The 17,346-nt window shown below is 49.7% G+C and overlaps 1 protein-coding gene across 1 annotated transcript in view; it reads left to right on the forward strand.

The window, feature by feature from the left end:
* The first annotated feature begins 10,056 nt into the window (after positions 1 to 10,056).
* Positions 10,057 to 17,346, forward strand: part of MSH2 (mutS homolog 2) — a 200,110-nt gene continuing 192,820 nt past the window's right edge. The window contains exon 1 of the mRNA XM_077282435.1: positions 10,057 to 10,341. Coding sequence (XP_077138550.1) covers positions 10,134 to 10,341 — 208 coding nt within the window. The 5' untranslated portion in view covers positions 10,057 to 10,133. The remainder of the gene's footprint in view (positions 10,342 to 17,346) is intronic.

The following is a 17,346-nucleotide window of genomic DNA, read 5'->3' on the forward strand; positions in this document are numbered from 1 at the left end:
TTGGACACATGCATATTACAACAAAGGGGTCTTTTATGACATCCAGTATAATCCAAAGGCATTATCATGGAGTCTGTACCTCCTATGCTGCAATAATGGCTTCACTCATCAGGGAGAGTTTCTAAAAGATTTTGGAGGGGTGTATGGGAATTTGTTTGATGCAATATAGCATGTGAGGTCACGACAGGTCCTCATAGATTAGTGTCTGATCTCCATTCCAGTTCATAACAGAAGTGTTGGGATGTACAGATTGGACCCCTGTCTAGCACCTGTCTTAACCTCTTCACTATTGAAGACATTATTATTTTTTTTTCTTCATGAACTAGCAGACTTGAACCGATTCCTAAAAAATATACCTATAGCCAGTGGCGTAACTACAAAGTTATGGGCCCTGGTGCGAACTTTCAAATGGGGGCGCCCCCCCCACCATGCCAAAATATATAGGTGAATTAGAAATGGCGACACTCATGAACAAACACGATCTGCGTTGGTATACATGCACCATTACAGAATTAGTTGTAGGCTGTGTTCACAAGACTGAAGTTCACTGTCTGTATACAGACCACAACCTCCAGCCTCGTGGAGGGTATCCCGATCCAAACTCACACCCTCATCCTGGACTTCCTCTTCACGTTCAGTTTGTCCGAAGATGGAGACAGCGACACCAGCGCTGATTGGTGCCGGGCATCTCAACAGCACATCACAGCCCCGAGGGGGCCATCACAGAAATTGTGGGAATGGCACAGGAGGTGAGTATAGGCTTTATTATTTTATTGGGGTGAACATTTAGTTTAACACAAGGTTGTCCTAGTGGGAGACAATCCCTTTAAATATCCAGGCAAAGAAAAAACAGAAGTGCACTCACTGGTCTCTTGTGCGAAAGTCCTTTATTACATATGCGGGCACTTTTGTCCACGTTCTCCCCAAGTGTGCCCGCATATGTTCTAAATAAAGGACTTTCGCTCAAGAGACCGGTGAGTGCACTTCTGGTTTTTTCTTTGCCTGAATTTTTACATTCCACTTTTTATGTGCACCCAGTGTCTAAGGTCAGGCATACGTGGCATAGCTGCGGCAATCAGTTGTACTATTTATTTGTGGAGGCGGTGACACGTAGGCGCATCGGTGCTGTGTATTTTTTTTTTTTTCTATATCTCTACAATCCCTTTAAACAGTGGACTCTTTATCAGCCCATGTGGCAACATTTCAGTTTCATATCAGAGAAATGTTCTGTTATTGATCTGAAACGTTGCCACGTTGGGCCAATAAAGTCCGACACTTTTATCATAGAATGGTGTGTGTGTGTGTGTGTGTGTGTACACATATACAGACCCACACCTATTATATAAGTGAAACTGTGACTGAGGTATGTACGTTATATAGGTTATACCACTGTGTGTAATATACTGCGACCGCTGTGTATAGCCCATATAGGCCAGCTGCAGTGTGTGTGTGTATAATATATACACACTCACTCACTCTGCAGCTGGCCTATATGGGCTATACACAGCGGTCGCAGTATATTAGTGTTATAACCTATATAACTTACATACCACAGTTGCAGTTTCACCTATACAATGTATATAGACTGCTGTACATGCATTATATAGGTGATACTGTGATTGCAGTATATAGTCGCACTATATACACAGCAGTATCACTTATATCACGTATATACACGTTAGTCAGTGTCACCTATATAATGAATATAGACTTCTGTGTATACATTATATAGGTGATTATGTACAGCAGTGTCACCTATATATTGTACATACAGCAGTCTATACACAGTATACAGGTCAAACTGCAAATGCTGCATATACGTAAAAAGCTTTCATGCTGGTACTCACCCGAGATGGAGGAGGATGAGGAGGGTCCACTGTCCAGCCAGCGACGGAGGTGCTGAGGACTTGGAGCGGATGCCGGCCGGGGATTGGTGAGGAGAGCGCTGTTCAGAGTGAGGCTCAGGCGTCTGTGCGGCCTTTTCACACTTCTGCACAGGCCCTGGTGTGCACACGCTCTCCTGTTTGTCCGCATTGACCAGGGCTGCAGACGCACACCTAAGCACGAAGGAGGGCCGCGCTCACAAAGGGCACAGAAATCACAGGGGGTACGTAGCTGGGGGCACAGAGATCATATTGGTGCATACAGCGGGGGGGCACAGATCATATTGGTGCATACAGCGGGGCACAGAGATCATATTGGGGCATACAGCGGGGGGGCACAGAGATCATATTGGTGCACACAGTGGGGGGGCACAGAGATCATATTGGTGCCCACAGCAGGGGGCACAGATCATACTGGTGCATACAGCGGGGGGCACAGAGATCATATAGGGGCACACAGCGGGGGGCACAGATCATACTGGTGCATACAGCGGGGGGCACAGAGATCATATTGGTGCACACAGCAGGGGGGCACAGAGATCAAATTGGGGCACAGATCATATTGGAGCATACAGCGGGGGGCACAGAGATCATATTGGTGCACACAGCGGGGGGTACAGATCATACTGGTGCATACAGCGGGGGGGCACAGAGATCATATTGGGGCATACAGCGGGGGGCACAGAGATCATATTGGTGCACACAGTGGGGGGCACAGAGATCATATTGGGGCACACAGCGGGGGGGGGCACAGAGATCATATTGGGGCACTCAGCGTGGGGCAGAGAGATCATATTGGGGCAAACAGTGGGGGGTGGCAGAGCTGAGGGGCACAGATCACCTGCATCAACAGAGATGGCAGCACAGAGATCGCTCTGGAGTCTGGACTCTGTTGGGCAGCAGCTCCTATTTCCGGAGTCGGGACAGGACAGGAGAGCATTGGGCGGTAACTCCGCCCACCCGATGACATCATTCCTGTGCTGCTGTGCAGGAGAGGCAGCATTCTGTAATGAACGCTGCTTACCCTGCACTTGGGTGTTAAAGGGTCGGCTGCCGGCACGATACGGAAGGCTGCCCCCGGAGAATTGCGGACCTGCCGGCTGGCCGCATATAAAGCCACCCACTGATTTAAAGGGCCGGCGGACAATTTTGTAGCTCAGTGCTTAGGGGCCCGCCCAGTCTTTGCTGGACTGGGCGGGTCCTAAGCACTCCGGGCCCAGTCGCAGCTGCGACCCCTGCGACCGCGGTAGTTCCGCCCCTGCCCATAGCAATAACCCTCCTCCACCAAACTGACAGTTTGCACAATGGAGTCAGGTGGGCAACAATCTCCTGGCATTCACAAACTCCAGCCTCATCCCACAGATGCTAGAGAACCATGATCCGTCACTCCACAGAACACATTTTGCCAACTCTGGAGTCCAATGGTGGCAGCTTCACACCGCTCTAGCATTGTGCTTTGACTTTATGCTGCATGCAGTTGCACAGCCATGGAAACCCAAGTCATGAAGCTTCCAACAGGGCAAAGGTTGTGCTGATAACTGCAGAGCCCAAATTTCCATTGTTACATAGAGATTTTCGGTCCCTGCTCTAACTCTGTGGTCTTCACTTCATGGCAGAGCTGCTGTAGTTCCCAAATGCTTCTATCTTTTGGGAAGTCTGAGGCTACATGGCCATGCTCTCCTGGACAATGGTTGCAGTGCTAAAGATTAATGTGCCGCTGCTAGTGAATGGAGTCTCAATGCAAACCATAGGGGACAGCAACAAAGTCACAAAAAGTCAGAACCAGACAGATTGTTGTGGTACCCTAGGGGTCAGATAAAAACCAAAGTAGTAAATGTCAATCTAAAAAAATAATAAATGGGTAACTACAGCCCTATAGGATATAGTAGCAAATAAATCCCATAAACAAACTGGCCATACTAATTAGGCAGCAACAATAATTAAATCTGTCCAGCAATGAGCAGAACACTAAGAAAAGTTTGACTGAACACACTCATGAATTGATCTCTAAATTATCTGACAGCAAAAACAATGTTTAATTATATTGACAGAGCTGGTCAGGTCACAAATCGTACACTGTAGTAAAGGCTTTCATGAAGACTAGTAATGGACAAATCAAATAGGCAATCACTCTAAATAAATATATATTATCACCAGTAAACCTTATGATGAAACTGTCATCCTTGCCGAACTGCGGAGGTTGGTGTGCTATATACAGTGATGACAGTGGATGTTCCTACACCCTGGGTGAACCTAGGCTAGAAGTGATGAAAAATTACAAGCTTTGATACCATGAGGGCGGGCGCTCATCAGTGTCCACTTGTACATGACAAAAACAGATCTAAATTGTACTTGTAGAGTACCTCAATCTCGAGGCCATGTCTAACTTCTACTCCATCACTTGCACCATAGGCCTGACGCGGTTTTCCCTTAAACAATCAAGTTCATCTGGAAACTTTAACATTAGAAAAAAATGTAATTTCTGATTCATCCAGTGAGGGGATACATATGTTGTTTCAGACCCTAGGTACCACTTACAACTAACTAGCCTAAAATTCAACTATGAGTTTCTCTAAATTGCCAAAACATCTTTTTGTAAAGATTCAATCTGTATTAAAGCATCTTTAGGGCTCTTTCAGACGTCTGAGATCATCGGTCCAATCGTGGATCTCAATGTATGGGCTGACTGTACATCTCCTGAACCAAGCGTCAGGTCCTCATAGAAACAAATGAAGCTGTCGTGCTCAGGTCGAGTGTGTGTGTGTGTATATATATATAAAAAAAAAATAAACACTAAAATCCCACATCCTAGATATCACTGAATGCAATATTCCAGTTGTAAATCTTTATTCTTTACATAGTGGAATGTGTTGAGAATGATAAAACCTAAAAATGATCAACGTAAATCACAACTAATATCCCACGGAGGTCTGGAGTTGGAATGATGCTCAAAATCAAAGTGGAAAAGGAAGTTTCAGTCTGGTCCAACTTCAGTGGAAATGCCTCAAGACAAGGAAATGATGCTCAGTAGTGTGTGGGGCCTCCATGTGCCTGTGTGATCTCCCTACAACGCCTGGGCATGCTCCAGATGAGGCGGCGTGTGGTCTCCTGAGGGATCTTCTCCCAGACCTGGACTAAAGCATCCGTCAACTCCTAGACAGTCTGTGGTGCAATGTGACGTTGGTGGATGGTGCGAGGCATGATGTCCCAGATGTGTTCAATCGGATTCAGGTCTGGGGAATGGGTGGGTCAGTCCATAGCTTCAATGCCTTCATCTTACTGGAACTGCTGACACACTCCAGCCACATGAGGTCTGGCATTGTCCTTCATTAGGAGGAACCCAAGGCCAACCGCACCAGCATATGGTCTCACAAGGGGTCTGAGGGTCTGGTACTTTATGGCAGTCAGGCTACCTCTGGCGAGCACATGGAGGTCTGTGCAGCCCTCCAAAGAAATGCCACCCCACACCATTACTCACCCACTACCAAACCGGTCATGCTGAAGGATGTTGGCAGCAGATTGCTCTCCACGGCGTCTCCAGACTCTGTCACGTGCTTAGTGTGAGCCTGCTTTCATCTGTGAAGAGCACAGGGCGACAGTGTCAAATTTGCCAATCCTGGTGTTCTGTGGCAAATGCCAAGCATCCTACACGGGGTTGGGCTGTGAGCACAACCCCCATCTGTGGACGTCGGGCACTCAGACCATCCTCATAGAGTCTGTTTCTAACCATTTGTGCAGACACATGCACGTTTGTGGCCTGCTGGAGGTCATTTTGCAGGGCTCTGGCAGTGCTCCTCCTGTTCCTCCTTGCACAAAGGCTGAGGTAGTGGTCCTGCTACTGGTTTGTTGCCCTCCTACGGCCCCCTCCACATCTCCTTTTGTACTGGCCTGTCTCCTGGTAGCGCCTCCAGCCTCTGGACACTACGCTGACAGACACAGCAAACCTTCTTGCCACAGCTCGCATTGATGTGCCATCCTGGATGAGCTGCAATACCTGAGCCACTTGTGTGGGTTGTAGAGTCCGTCTCATGCTACCATGAGTGTGAAAGCACAGCCAACATTCAAAAGGACCAAAACATCAGCCAGAAAGCATTGGTACTGAAATGTGGTCTGTGGTCCCCACCTGCAGAACCACTCCTTTATTGAGGGTGTCTTGATAATTGCCAATAATTTCCATCTGTTGTCTCTTCCATTTGCACAACAGCATGTGAAATTTATTGTCAATCAGTGTTGCTTCCTAAGTGGACAGTTTCATTTCACAGAAGTTTCATTTACTTGGAGTTATATTCTGTTGTTTAAGTGTTCCCTTTATTTTGTTGAGCAGTGTATATTTTCCGTTAGTTTGGGGGTATAAAAATCCAGACTGGTTGTTTTTAGGCTTTTTCCAAGACACAAAGTTCAGGTCACATGTAACAACAGCACGGGAGCCCCAGGGAGCGCCAGTGCTAATACCGTAGGAATGGTGACAGCACTGGAGGTGAGTACAAGTGCTTTTTTGAAATTTTTTTTATCTGGGCCAAGCATGTGGTATGAGAAGAAATTATTGAAGTAGCGGAGAACTTACTTAAAATGAGTAGGATTCATTTGAGGTCATTTTGGTGGCAAGCACATGGATTACTGCTACCCACATTCATACAAATAGATCAGTTTTAGAAATTTGTGTAGTAAATCTGTGAGTAATACTATAGTTGGTGGCAAATTGATCCACACAACCTGGTCCATCGGCCATGACCGCAATCTGTGGGGGATGGATGGGAGCTGTGAGATCCACTTCTTACCTGACAACATCCATGGCTCTAACCATTCGCGCCGCGGCAAATTTTAGGCCACGCCTCTGACCACACCCATTCATAATTAGTCACACCCATATCCACGTCCCAAGCACACCCATTTAGCACTGCTGATCACACTGTTTCATATACAATAGTTATAAACAAAAAAATATGGCCACACAGTGCTCCATACTGTATAATGACCACACATGATGCCCCATACTGTATAATAGCCACACATGATGCTCCATACTGTATAATGAACACACATGACGCTCCATACTGTATAATGACCGCATGCATACTGTATAATGGCCGCACATGATGCTCCATACTGTATAATGACCGCACATGATGCTCCATATTGTATAATGACTGCACATGATGCTCCATATTGTATAATGACCACACATGATGCTCCATACTGTATACTGGCTGCACATGATGCTCCATATTGTATAATGACCGCACATGATGCTCCATACTGTATAATGACTGCACATGATGCTCCATACTGTATAATGACTGCACATGATGCTCCATACTGTATAATGACCCCACATGATGCTCCATACTGTATTATGGCCACAGTTCTCCATACTGTATAATGACATACAGGCACGCAGCTCACACACATGCAGCATCACACACACAGTATCACACATACACACGCAGCATCACAAACGCAGCTCACAAACACATGCAGCTTTGACACAAATGCATCACACATGCAGCCATCACACACACACACAGCCATCACACACACACGCAGTCATCACACACACACACGCAGTCATCACACACACACACGCAGCCATCACACACACACACACAGCCATCACACACACGCAGTCATCACACACACACGCAGTCATCACACACACACGCAGTCATCACACACACACGCAGTCATCACACACACACACCCATCACACACACACCCATCACACACACACACCCAGCCATCACACACACCAGATACCTCATACACACATGACACACACACAAATGCAGCATCACACATCTCACACACACACACACACACACACACACACACACACACACACACACACACACACAATCTCCTCTGTGGTGCAGGGGCGGCTGATGTCCATGTGACTGCAGCTCTTCAGTTTCTCCGGCTGCTCACAGCTCTGCACTGTCCCGGCACCTCCCCCGTCTCTCCTTCTCTGCCGGGATAGCAGCTAAGAGCAGGAGACGCCAGAGCTCTGTGCACACACAGGAGGAAGTGAGTCGCTCACCTCTCATCTTGATCGCTGCTGGCTCTCTTCCTCAGCGTGGCAGCGCCGCACACACAGGGGGCGGGGGCGGGGGGGAGGGATCGGTCGGGAGGAGACCCAGCATGTATAAGAAAAAAAAAAACAGCCACAAACCTAAGCTACTCAGGTGCCGCCCCCTGCATTGTCCCTGCCCTAGGCACGGGACATTAGTGTCCCGCCCGGGATCCCGGGGCTGGCTGTCAAAATCAGGACAGTCCCACGGGATCCGGGATGGTTGGGAGGTATGCAGGACGTCAATCTCATCCACAACTTATAAGACGTGTAGAGGAGAAGGAGAGGCTGGAGTTGTGCCACGAAAAGCACAATCACTTTAACTGCAGCTTCACATGGTCACATGCCACTATCTTGTGACCGCAACTTCTGTCTGACCGAAAGTTCTCAATTAGACATGTGCAAATATCGTTAGCTCCCTCCTTATTTGGCTTGCTAATAGAGCTTACCGAATAGCTGCAGCGGGAACCCGGATACCTGGATCGCTCCCGATAATCAGGTGTCCGGCGCCGCAGCGGCATGTGTCGCAGCTGTGTGACAATCATAATACACAGGCTCTCCATGTCAGTCTGTGAGCGCCTTGCTCTGGCCCTCAGACTTTCACTAAGTTGTGACTATCATATTGCCCAGCAAACACTGGAGAGTGGAGAACTGTCAGATTACAACCTGCAGAAGACGGCGACTGGTAAGTATGAGAATAGGGACAGGATACTTAGATTAGAAGCACCACTCCAGCCCTGCAATAAAAAACCCTGCAGGAATGGCGCTTACATACAGTATCAGCTAAGTATATGAGATTCAACAAATCTTGTCCAAACGCAGATTTCAGCCTTTGCAATAAAATATTTCTTAGGCCGGGGTCACACTAGCGAAGAATACGGACGAGTGCTGTGTGAGAAAACATTCCATAGCATTCGGACCAGTGTTAATCTATGGGGCAGCTCACATCACCGTTTGGTGTATTCAGCGTGCGAGTGAAATCACGTCCACGTATATCACCCGAGTCTCGCCAATGCAAGTCTATGGGTGCAAGAAAACCTCGGACACCACACGGACCATCTGTGTAGCTTTCGACAAATACACACACATTTTCTCATTTCAGCCCATTGAGCCGTTAAATTCAATGAGAAAAATCAGTGAGAAATGTAAAGCCATACGCATGTCATACGGATGTTATACGGATACATAGGCGCGAGAAAATAGCATCATCGCACTGCAAACGCATTATACACGGATGACCTTACGGAGAACACTTGTGGACTCTCGGCAGGGAGACTCGGACCGAGTTTCCATACATTTAGTGTGACCCCGGCCGAAGGCTTCATATGGGACTAAAATCCGCAGAAAGGTCCCCGACATTTACCTATTTAATGCAAAGAGACCAATCTGGGATTACGAGGCATAAACTGATGTTTTGTGTTTTTCACATACATGGCGGATTTTCACTAACTTTAGGCTACGTGCAAATGTTCAGTGTCTGTGACAAAAAGATCCTGCAAAAACGTATGTATCAGCAGGAAAAATGAAGTATAAAATACATGAGTATTTGTTTCCCCACTCATTAATACAGGTGAAATCTGCAGCAAAATAATGAAAGAATTGACATTCTGCAAAGAAAATAATAAGCGTGGGCACGAAACTTCAGGAATCTCACTCCTGGCAGGAATTGTGCCAAAACTGAACAGAAAAATGTGACAAAAATGCGAAGTGCGCACAGACCCTAAGACTCTGCGTTTCTGATGCAGCAAAAACACGCAGCAGCAAAAAACGCACCAAACGCTCCTCGTGGGAACGTAGAAGTAATCTGATTCTGCCCTCATTCTTACCACTGCTGTTATAACACACTTCAGATTTTCTGTGGAGCAAATCCTGAGGAAAATTCATTGCTTAGTTACCCTGTGGGAATCTACCCATAGACAATATTTTTTTCAGTAAATCTTCCCCATTAAATCCTTCCAGACTTTTGCATATGGAAGTACTAGGTAAATTAGCAAGAACCTCCACGAACATGCGCAGTGCGTGCGTGTGACAGAGTTTGAGGAAATTCGCCCTCATCCAAGATGGCGCGCAGAATCCAATGACGTGTGACGTGTGACGTATGACGCCGTTGCCGGGCGACGCGGCTCTCTCTACGGCTTGTTGTCATCCTGTGCTGCTGCTGTTCAGTGTTGGCGGGAGATTCCAGCATGGCCGTGCAGCCGAAGGAGAAGCTGTGTATGGACAGCGGGGCGGAGAGCGGCTTCCTCAGCTTCTATCACGCCATGCCGGAGAAGCCGGACACCACGGTGCGGGTGTTTGACAGGAACGACTACTACACGGTGCACGGCGGAGACGCGCTGTTTGCCGCCAAGGAAGTGTTCAAGACCAGTGGGGTCATCAAGTATCTGGGATCAGGTGGGGTCTCTGTCCTATTACTCTGGGGGGGGGGTCCCTGGGGTGCCTTGTGTCAGGGGTCTCTGTCCTATTACTGGGGTCCCTGGGGTGCCTTGTGTCAGGGGTCTCTGTCCTGTTACTGGGGGTTCCCTGGGGTGCCTTGTCAGGGGTCTCTGTCCTGTTACTGGGGGGTCCCTGCGGTGCCTTGTGTCAGGGGTCTCTGTCCTGTTACTGGGGGGTGCCTTGTGTCAGGGGTCTCTGTCCTGTTACTGGGGGTTCCCTGGGGTGCCTTGTGTCAGGGGTCTCTGTCCTGTTACTGGGGGGTGCCTTGTGTCAGGGGTCTCTGTCCTGTTACTGGGGGTTCCCTGGGGTGCCTTGTGTCAGGGGTCTCTGTCCTGTTACTGGGGGGTCCCTGGGGTGCCTTGTCAGGGGTCTCTGTCCTGTTACTGGGGGGTCCCTGCGGTGCCTTGTGTCAGGGGTCTCTGTCCTGTTACTGGGGGGTGCCTTGTGTCAGGGGTCTCTGTCCTGTTACTGGGCGTTCCCTGGGGTGCCTTGTGTCAGGGGTCTCTGTCCTGTTACTGGGGGGTCCCTGGGGTGCCTTGTGTCAGGGGTCTCTGTCCTATTACTGGGGGGTGCCTTGTGTCAGGGGTCTCTGTCCTGTTACTGGGGGGTGCCTTGTGTCAGGGGTCTCTGTCCTGTTACTGGGGGGTCCCTGGGGTGCCTTGTGTCAGGGGTCTCTGTCCTATTACTGGGGGGTCCCTGGGGTGCCTTGTGTCAGGGGTCTCTGTCCTGTTACTGGGGGTTCCCTGGGGTGCCTTGTGTCAGGGGTCTCTGTCCTATTACTGGGGGTCCCTGGGGTGCCTTGTGTCAGGGGTCTCTGTCCTGTTACTGGGGGGTGCCTTGTGTCGGGGGTCTCTGTCCTGTTACTGGGGGGTACCTGGGGTGCCTTGTGTCAGGGGTCTGCAGACCACTAGCATAGAATGGCCATTAACCCTTGTCTCGCCCCATGTCATCCCACGTTTGACCGTGATTTGCTTTAATTGCGGCATACACAGGGTTACACAGGAGTTGTCTGCTGCTTCCTGTGAGAGCGGTTGTAAGGAAAGTGACTCCCGGGTTACAGTAGTGAGGGTTGCTGTTCTGTGGCAGCAAGCAGAGATCCTGAACGTTGGGGTGTGAGCGGTGACCGAAAGGGGGAGACTGCGCAGACTTGAGATGAGCGACAATCAGATTCGTGAGGAGTTTCTTAAACATTTAGGGTTTTAGTTACACGAATCAGGAAGGAGTTAAAAACAAACAAACAAAATAACACATTATTCTCCCCTGTCCTTGTCCCTCACCTGAGTCTTTTTGCTCCGCACAGATCTTCGGTTCCTCTACTGCCGATCAGTAGTGCGCATCCTTCCCCCATGTAACTGCATCGGCCTCAGTTTAGGAAGAACCAAAGGTCTGCACGGAGGAGAACGGGGCCGAGGACAGGAGAGTATAAGGTGTTAGACCATCCCGTACCCTGTGTTCATTATGCTTTCGTGTCTGCACAATAAACAGCAATGGAGGCATTGTAGATTCAGGCCGAATTGAATCTTCCTGTGAGGGTATGTGCCCACGATCCGGAGTTGCTGTGGACGCTGCCTATTTATGCGGCACCAAACCCGCAGTTTCCAGCTGTTACAGCTTAGTGGACTTGATCCCAAGAAATCCCATGCCTACTATGCATCCACAGACACCCGTGGAGATGGACATGCGGCGCGTCTCTCCAGACCGCAATATGTCAGTTTCTCTCGCAGAGAATCTAGCTCCCGCAAGAGAAATTATATCAATATATCAATTAATACACACCTGTACTTTGTATCTCCCCACCTCATTGTAGATTGTAAGCTCTCATGAGCAGGGTCGTCTTATTTTGCTTTATTACTGTATTGTTAACATTGTTACCCATGACTGTTGTGTTTGAAACTGTTAAACTGTAAAGCGCTGCGGAATATGTTGGCGCTATATAAATAAAGATTATTATTATTATTATTATCAATAGAATGCAAAAAAAAAAAAAGCACCTGGAAAAGCAATGACGCGCCCCAAAAAGTATATAGTGCAAAGCAATATCAAAACAGGTGCACATGTTCCGTCACTTCTATTTATGGGGTGGTACAAAGTCAAAGCATTCTTTCTCCTAACTCTCTACTTAGTCCCATAATTGTGAGCTATTATTTTTTCTCCTTCGCCTCATTGGGGGACACAGACCGTGGGTGTTATGCTGCTTGCCACTAGGAGGACACTAAGTGATACAAAGAAAGTTCTCTCCTCCCCTGCAGTATACACCCTCCTGCTGGCCCTCAGCTAACCAGTTCTTGCTTAGTGTCTGTAGGAGGCACTTGGGTCTGTTTTCAGACCCCAACTTTCTTATTTTAATTTTAATTTTTATTTTTCTGTAAATTTTTATTTTTTATTCAACGGAGTGAAGGGGGCGACGGATCCCTTTTATAGGGCCCGCTCTCCCCCGAACCAGCAACAGGCGAGCACGGCGAGTATACCTCCCCGTCCCTCTCCTGCGACGCTGGAGCACGCCAATTTTTACTGGGGCGACGGGCTTCCATCTTTGGTCCCGATCTCCCTTCCCCCTGCAAGACGGCGAGTACTTGGAGCCTGCTCTAATGTTCCTCTCCGGGGGCCTCACATACAAGGCCCACATCACATGGCGTTGCACAAAAGGGATTACAGAAGAGGATGACAGGATGGATGGAGCGCGCAGGGACAGGGGGACCTGCATTACCGGACTGTGAGTACATCAGGAGTTCCCCTCCTGCGCTCCGGATCGCTTTGCGGCCGCGCCGCCGCACACCGCCGGGCAGGCCAGAAATTTAGTCCCCGGCTTTTCAGCCGGAGTAGGCCGCAGTGGCCTCTATGGGGCAGGCGCCGGCGGTACTTGCGGCAGAGTCCCTGGGGAGAGGTGCCGGCAGTCGGGGAACTGCGGCGGTTAGCGTCGCTCCGTTCGCCAGGCAGGCCGGAAATTTAGTCCCCGGCTTTTTCAGCTGGAGTAGGCCGCAGTGGGCAGATCCCTCCCATGGCCGTAACCCCGCCCCCTATATCGGCGCTTCTCGTCTGGGACGAGAGGCACCCTGCAGTTCTCGGGGGCCATTCTTCCTCACGCTGCCTGCGTGGAAGATGCGGTCCTGGGAGTGCCACTGGCCGGTACGCCAGCGGCAATCATTCGGCGCGCGGCCCGCCGACGCGCTCCACCGGCAGGCTCCATAAATTTAGTCCCCGGCTTTTTCAGCCGGACTAGGCCGCAGTTGAAATCCCCTTCAGGGGCGAAGGTGCCTCCACGGTCCCGATGGGCTGAACTTCGTGGATGTACAGAAGCCCCTCTCCGGATGGCACAAGGAGGCGGACGGTTCCTCTCCACCTCCCTAACAAAAGGGATGATGGATTGAGGTTTATCCCTCTATCTCTGCACCTGAGGTAACGCCCATCCACGCTGCAATACCCGACATCCGCGGCGGCTCCATGCCGGGACGCGCACCGTTGGTGAGTAGATCCTGGCAGCGATGGGCTTCTGCAGCGGGATATTCACAGGCAGTCTCAGGCTTCCCTGTGGCCCACCTCCTTGAGGTAACGCTCCAGCAGGCTACAAAATTTAGCTCCCGGCTTCGGCCGATGTGTAGGCCGCACCCCAGAAGCGCACTGTGGCGCCTTAAGGCGGCTCTGCCTTTTTTCCTGGCGTTTTTCGCCTGGCACGAAAGCTCTCAATTTTCTCGAGCAACGGGCGTGACCACCCCTCACTTCTACGCTGGCGCCGGCTGCAGAAATTTCCGCCCCGGCTTGGGCCTATTCATGGAAGTCTCGAGGCTCTGCCCACGTCGTGCCTGTGGCTCCGCCCCCTGAATTGGCGCTTCTCGCTCGCTGCGAGATTTTACCTACACCCGCATGACCAGTATTCCTGGTCTTAAAGGCACGTGACCAGTATTCCCTGGTCTTAAAGGCACGTGACCAGTATTCCCTGGTCTTAAGGGCACGTGACCAGTATTCCCTGGTCTTAAGGGCACGTGACCAGTATTCCCTGGTCTTAAGGGCACGTGACCAGTATTCCCTGGTCTTAAGGGCACGTGACCAGTATTCCCTGGTCTTAAGGGTACGTGACCAGTATTCCCTGGTCTTAAGGGTACGTGACCAGTATTCCCTGGTCTTAAGGGCACGTGACCAGTATTCCCTGGTCTTAAAGGCGCGTGACCAGTATTCCCTGTTTTTAAAGGAGCGTGACCAGAATTCCCTGGTCTTAAAGGCGCGTGACCAGAATTCCCTGGTCTTAAAGGCGCGTGACCAGAATTCCCTGGTCTTAAAGGCGCGTGACCAGAATTCCCGGGTCTTAAAGGCACGGGACCAGTATTTCCTGGTCTTAAAGGCACGGGACCAGTATTCCCTGGTCTTAAAGGCACACGACCAGTATTCCCTGGTCTTAAAGGCACATGACCAATCCGAAACTGGTCATAAATGAGGAGCCCTCTTCCGCTGAAGTTTATCCCAGTGTAACTAGTTCCCTCAGTCTAAACTCCCTCGTAGAGCTTTTGCCATCCAGTCCGAATATGCGATTCACTGGATAGAAGCCTCTACGTGGGACGCTATGCCTGGTCTGATTTTTAAGGGTGACAGGCACTTTAAAGGGCGCCGGTCTCCCCACACCATCAACAGACGGGCACATGAAGGTCGCTTCCAGGTATCCTTTTCTGCATCCAGGCCTAACGCCAGACAACCTGTCCTGTCCACCCGGAGACCTGAACTCTGTGGATGTGTACAGAGGCACCCTTTTTCGGGCGTCTGAGCACCCCCCTCTGCATCACCACTATTTAACAGAAGATGCAAGAAGGCGAATGTTCCCTCTCCACTTCCCTGTTAAGAGGATGGTGGATCGAGGCTCCTAATTTTTAACTCTGCAATGACCTGCTGGAAGCAGCGGCGCATTCTGCCACTCGGCAGATTAACCGGGTACAATCTCCTGTGGTTTACCTACCAGTATCCCTGCCCGATATGTCCTCAATTAAAAATGCCACGATCTGTCAAATAGCAAATCTGGTTTGTTCCGTTTTGCGGCTACGGGTCCAGCCCTCTACCCTCCCTAGCCGCCGCATGGATTGCTAGAGCAACGGTCTCCTGCCTGGAGACCTTAACTACTTTGATTCACACCAGTACCCCTTTCCTGAAGACAGTTCAGCTGGTCAATCAAATTTTTGAGCGGGAGACTAACGAAGGATCGTACGTTCCTACAGCCCCGACCAACAGTGAAAGGGTTGTCCAGGACAGTCTAGATCTAAGGGATCTTGGTTCCTAAAAGGGGAACGAGAAGTAGGACCGATCCCGGACCTCAAACTTCTAACAATTTTTTCACAAGGTTCTTCTTCTTCGAATGGAGTTCCTCCGCTCAGCCATTACTTCAACAAAAAAGGTGCAGTTTCTGGCATCCATCGACATTCGGGATGCCTAACCTCTTCAAAAATTCCTTTGCTTTTCCATTTGTGAACAGCATTTAAGTCACGACCTTGTCCTTCGGCCTTGCTACCGCACCCAGAGTGTTCGCAGGGGTCATGGCGGCTGTCATCTTGCACCTAGAGGCGTGGCCGTCCTGCCCTGTTTGGCCGACTGTTTACCCGCCCTTGCAGGACTACGCTAAGTCGTCTATATCACTTGTGATACCCTCTCACCTGGGCTGGTGGCTAGACTTAGACAACTTCTCATTTCCAGCCCAGCAGATATCCTTTTTGAGGATGATCCGGTAATTTTTTCCCTCCAGACAAGGTCATGGTTTTTCAACAGGGAGCTCGCGCTCTTGCTCACTCATCCCCTCATTTCATTCGATTTGCTGGGAGGGTTAAAAAAAAAAAAAACGGAGACGACAATGGAAGCAGTTTCCTTCGCTCCGTTAGTTTTCAGCAAGTCAAGCAGCCTTTCAGACGATAGTCTCTGAGCGCCTTCTTCATCCAGGGTTTTTTCTCCCGGTTCCATGGTTACTAGTAACTTCCAATGCCAGTCCTCTTCTCCCGATCATTGCTCTGGAGATCTCAAAGGTAGTCCTATAGTAGGTCCACTACCTTATGGCGGGTCAACCCATCCGATTTCAATTGGACAACGCCACGGCTGTGTCATACGTCAATCATCTAGCGAGTACCCACGTTCAAGCACCATGGCCAAGGTACCTCACATGGGCCGAGATCTATCACTCGGTGATCTTGGCAGTACATATCTCAGGAGTAGAATTCTGGGCTGTGAACATATTTAGCCGTCGGGGTTTCACCTCAAGTGAGTGGCAACTTCACCCGGAAGTCTTCCATCAGACCCGCCTTCACTGGAGCTCTACGGTTGTAGTTCGGATGGCGTCCTGACTGATCGCCTGTGTACTCGAGTTTGTTGTTCGGCCTCGAGATCCAAGAGCCATCGCACTGCATGCTCTGGTTATTCCGTGGTACCAGTTTCCACTTCCGAAAGCTTTTCAGAAGCAGAAAGGGCCCCAGTGATCCTCGGAAATCCGCACTGACCACGTCAGTTCGCTTGCGGAGCTGATAGCTTTCTGTCTTTCTGCAACAAAACTGCAAGTAGGGACCACCTCGCAGGATGTTTTCACATGTAGTTTTTCCCTATTGCATACCGTTAGATCATTGGGATCTATTCTATTAGGGAAGGTCGCCCCCTTTTTTCTCGGCGATATCCTCATCCTGACGAGTCTTCGGTGCTAACGGGTCTTTTCAGACTTCTTTTCCTTACTTCCTTCAAGGCAAGGTTGTCCTCAGGTCTTCCCCGTCCCTAGCTACCAAGGTGGTATTGTATTACTACTGTCATGAGGGCATAGTTCTTCCCTCATCTCTTTTGGCACCAGTCCACAAAATGGAATGAGTTCCCCATATTCCGAACGAAGCGAGTGCTTTGAGTAGGTACGTCTTGAGGACGGCGTCCTTCCGAAGGTTGGACACTGTATCTTGGGTTTCCTAACGGCAAGAGGAAGGCTTCCTGACGTTTACAGGAAGGGTTTGGCCGTCTTCA

Source organism: Ranitomeya variabilis, chromosome 2, assembly GCF_051348905.1.
Source record: "Ranitomeya variabilis isolate aRanVar5 chromosome 2, aRanVar5.hap1, whole genome shotgun sequence".
NCBI lineage: Eukaryota > Metazoa > Chordata > Amphibia > Anura > Dendrobatidae > Ranitomeya > Ranitomeya variabilis.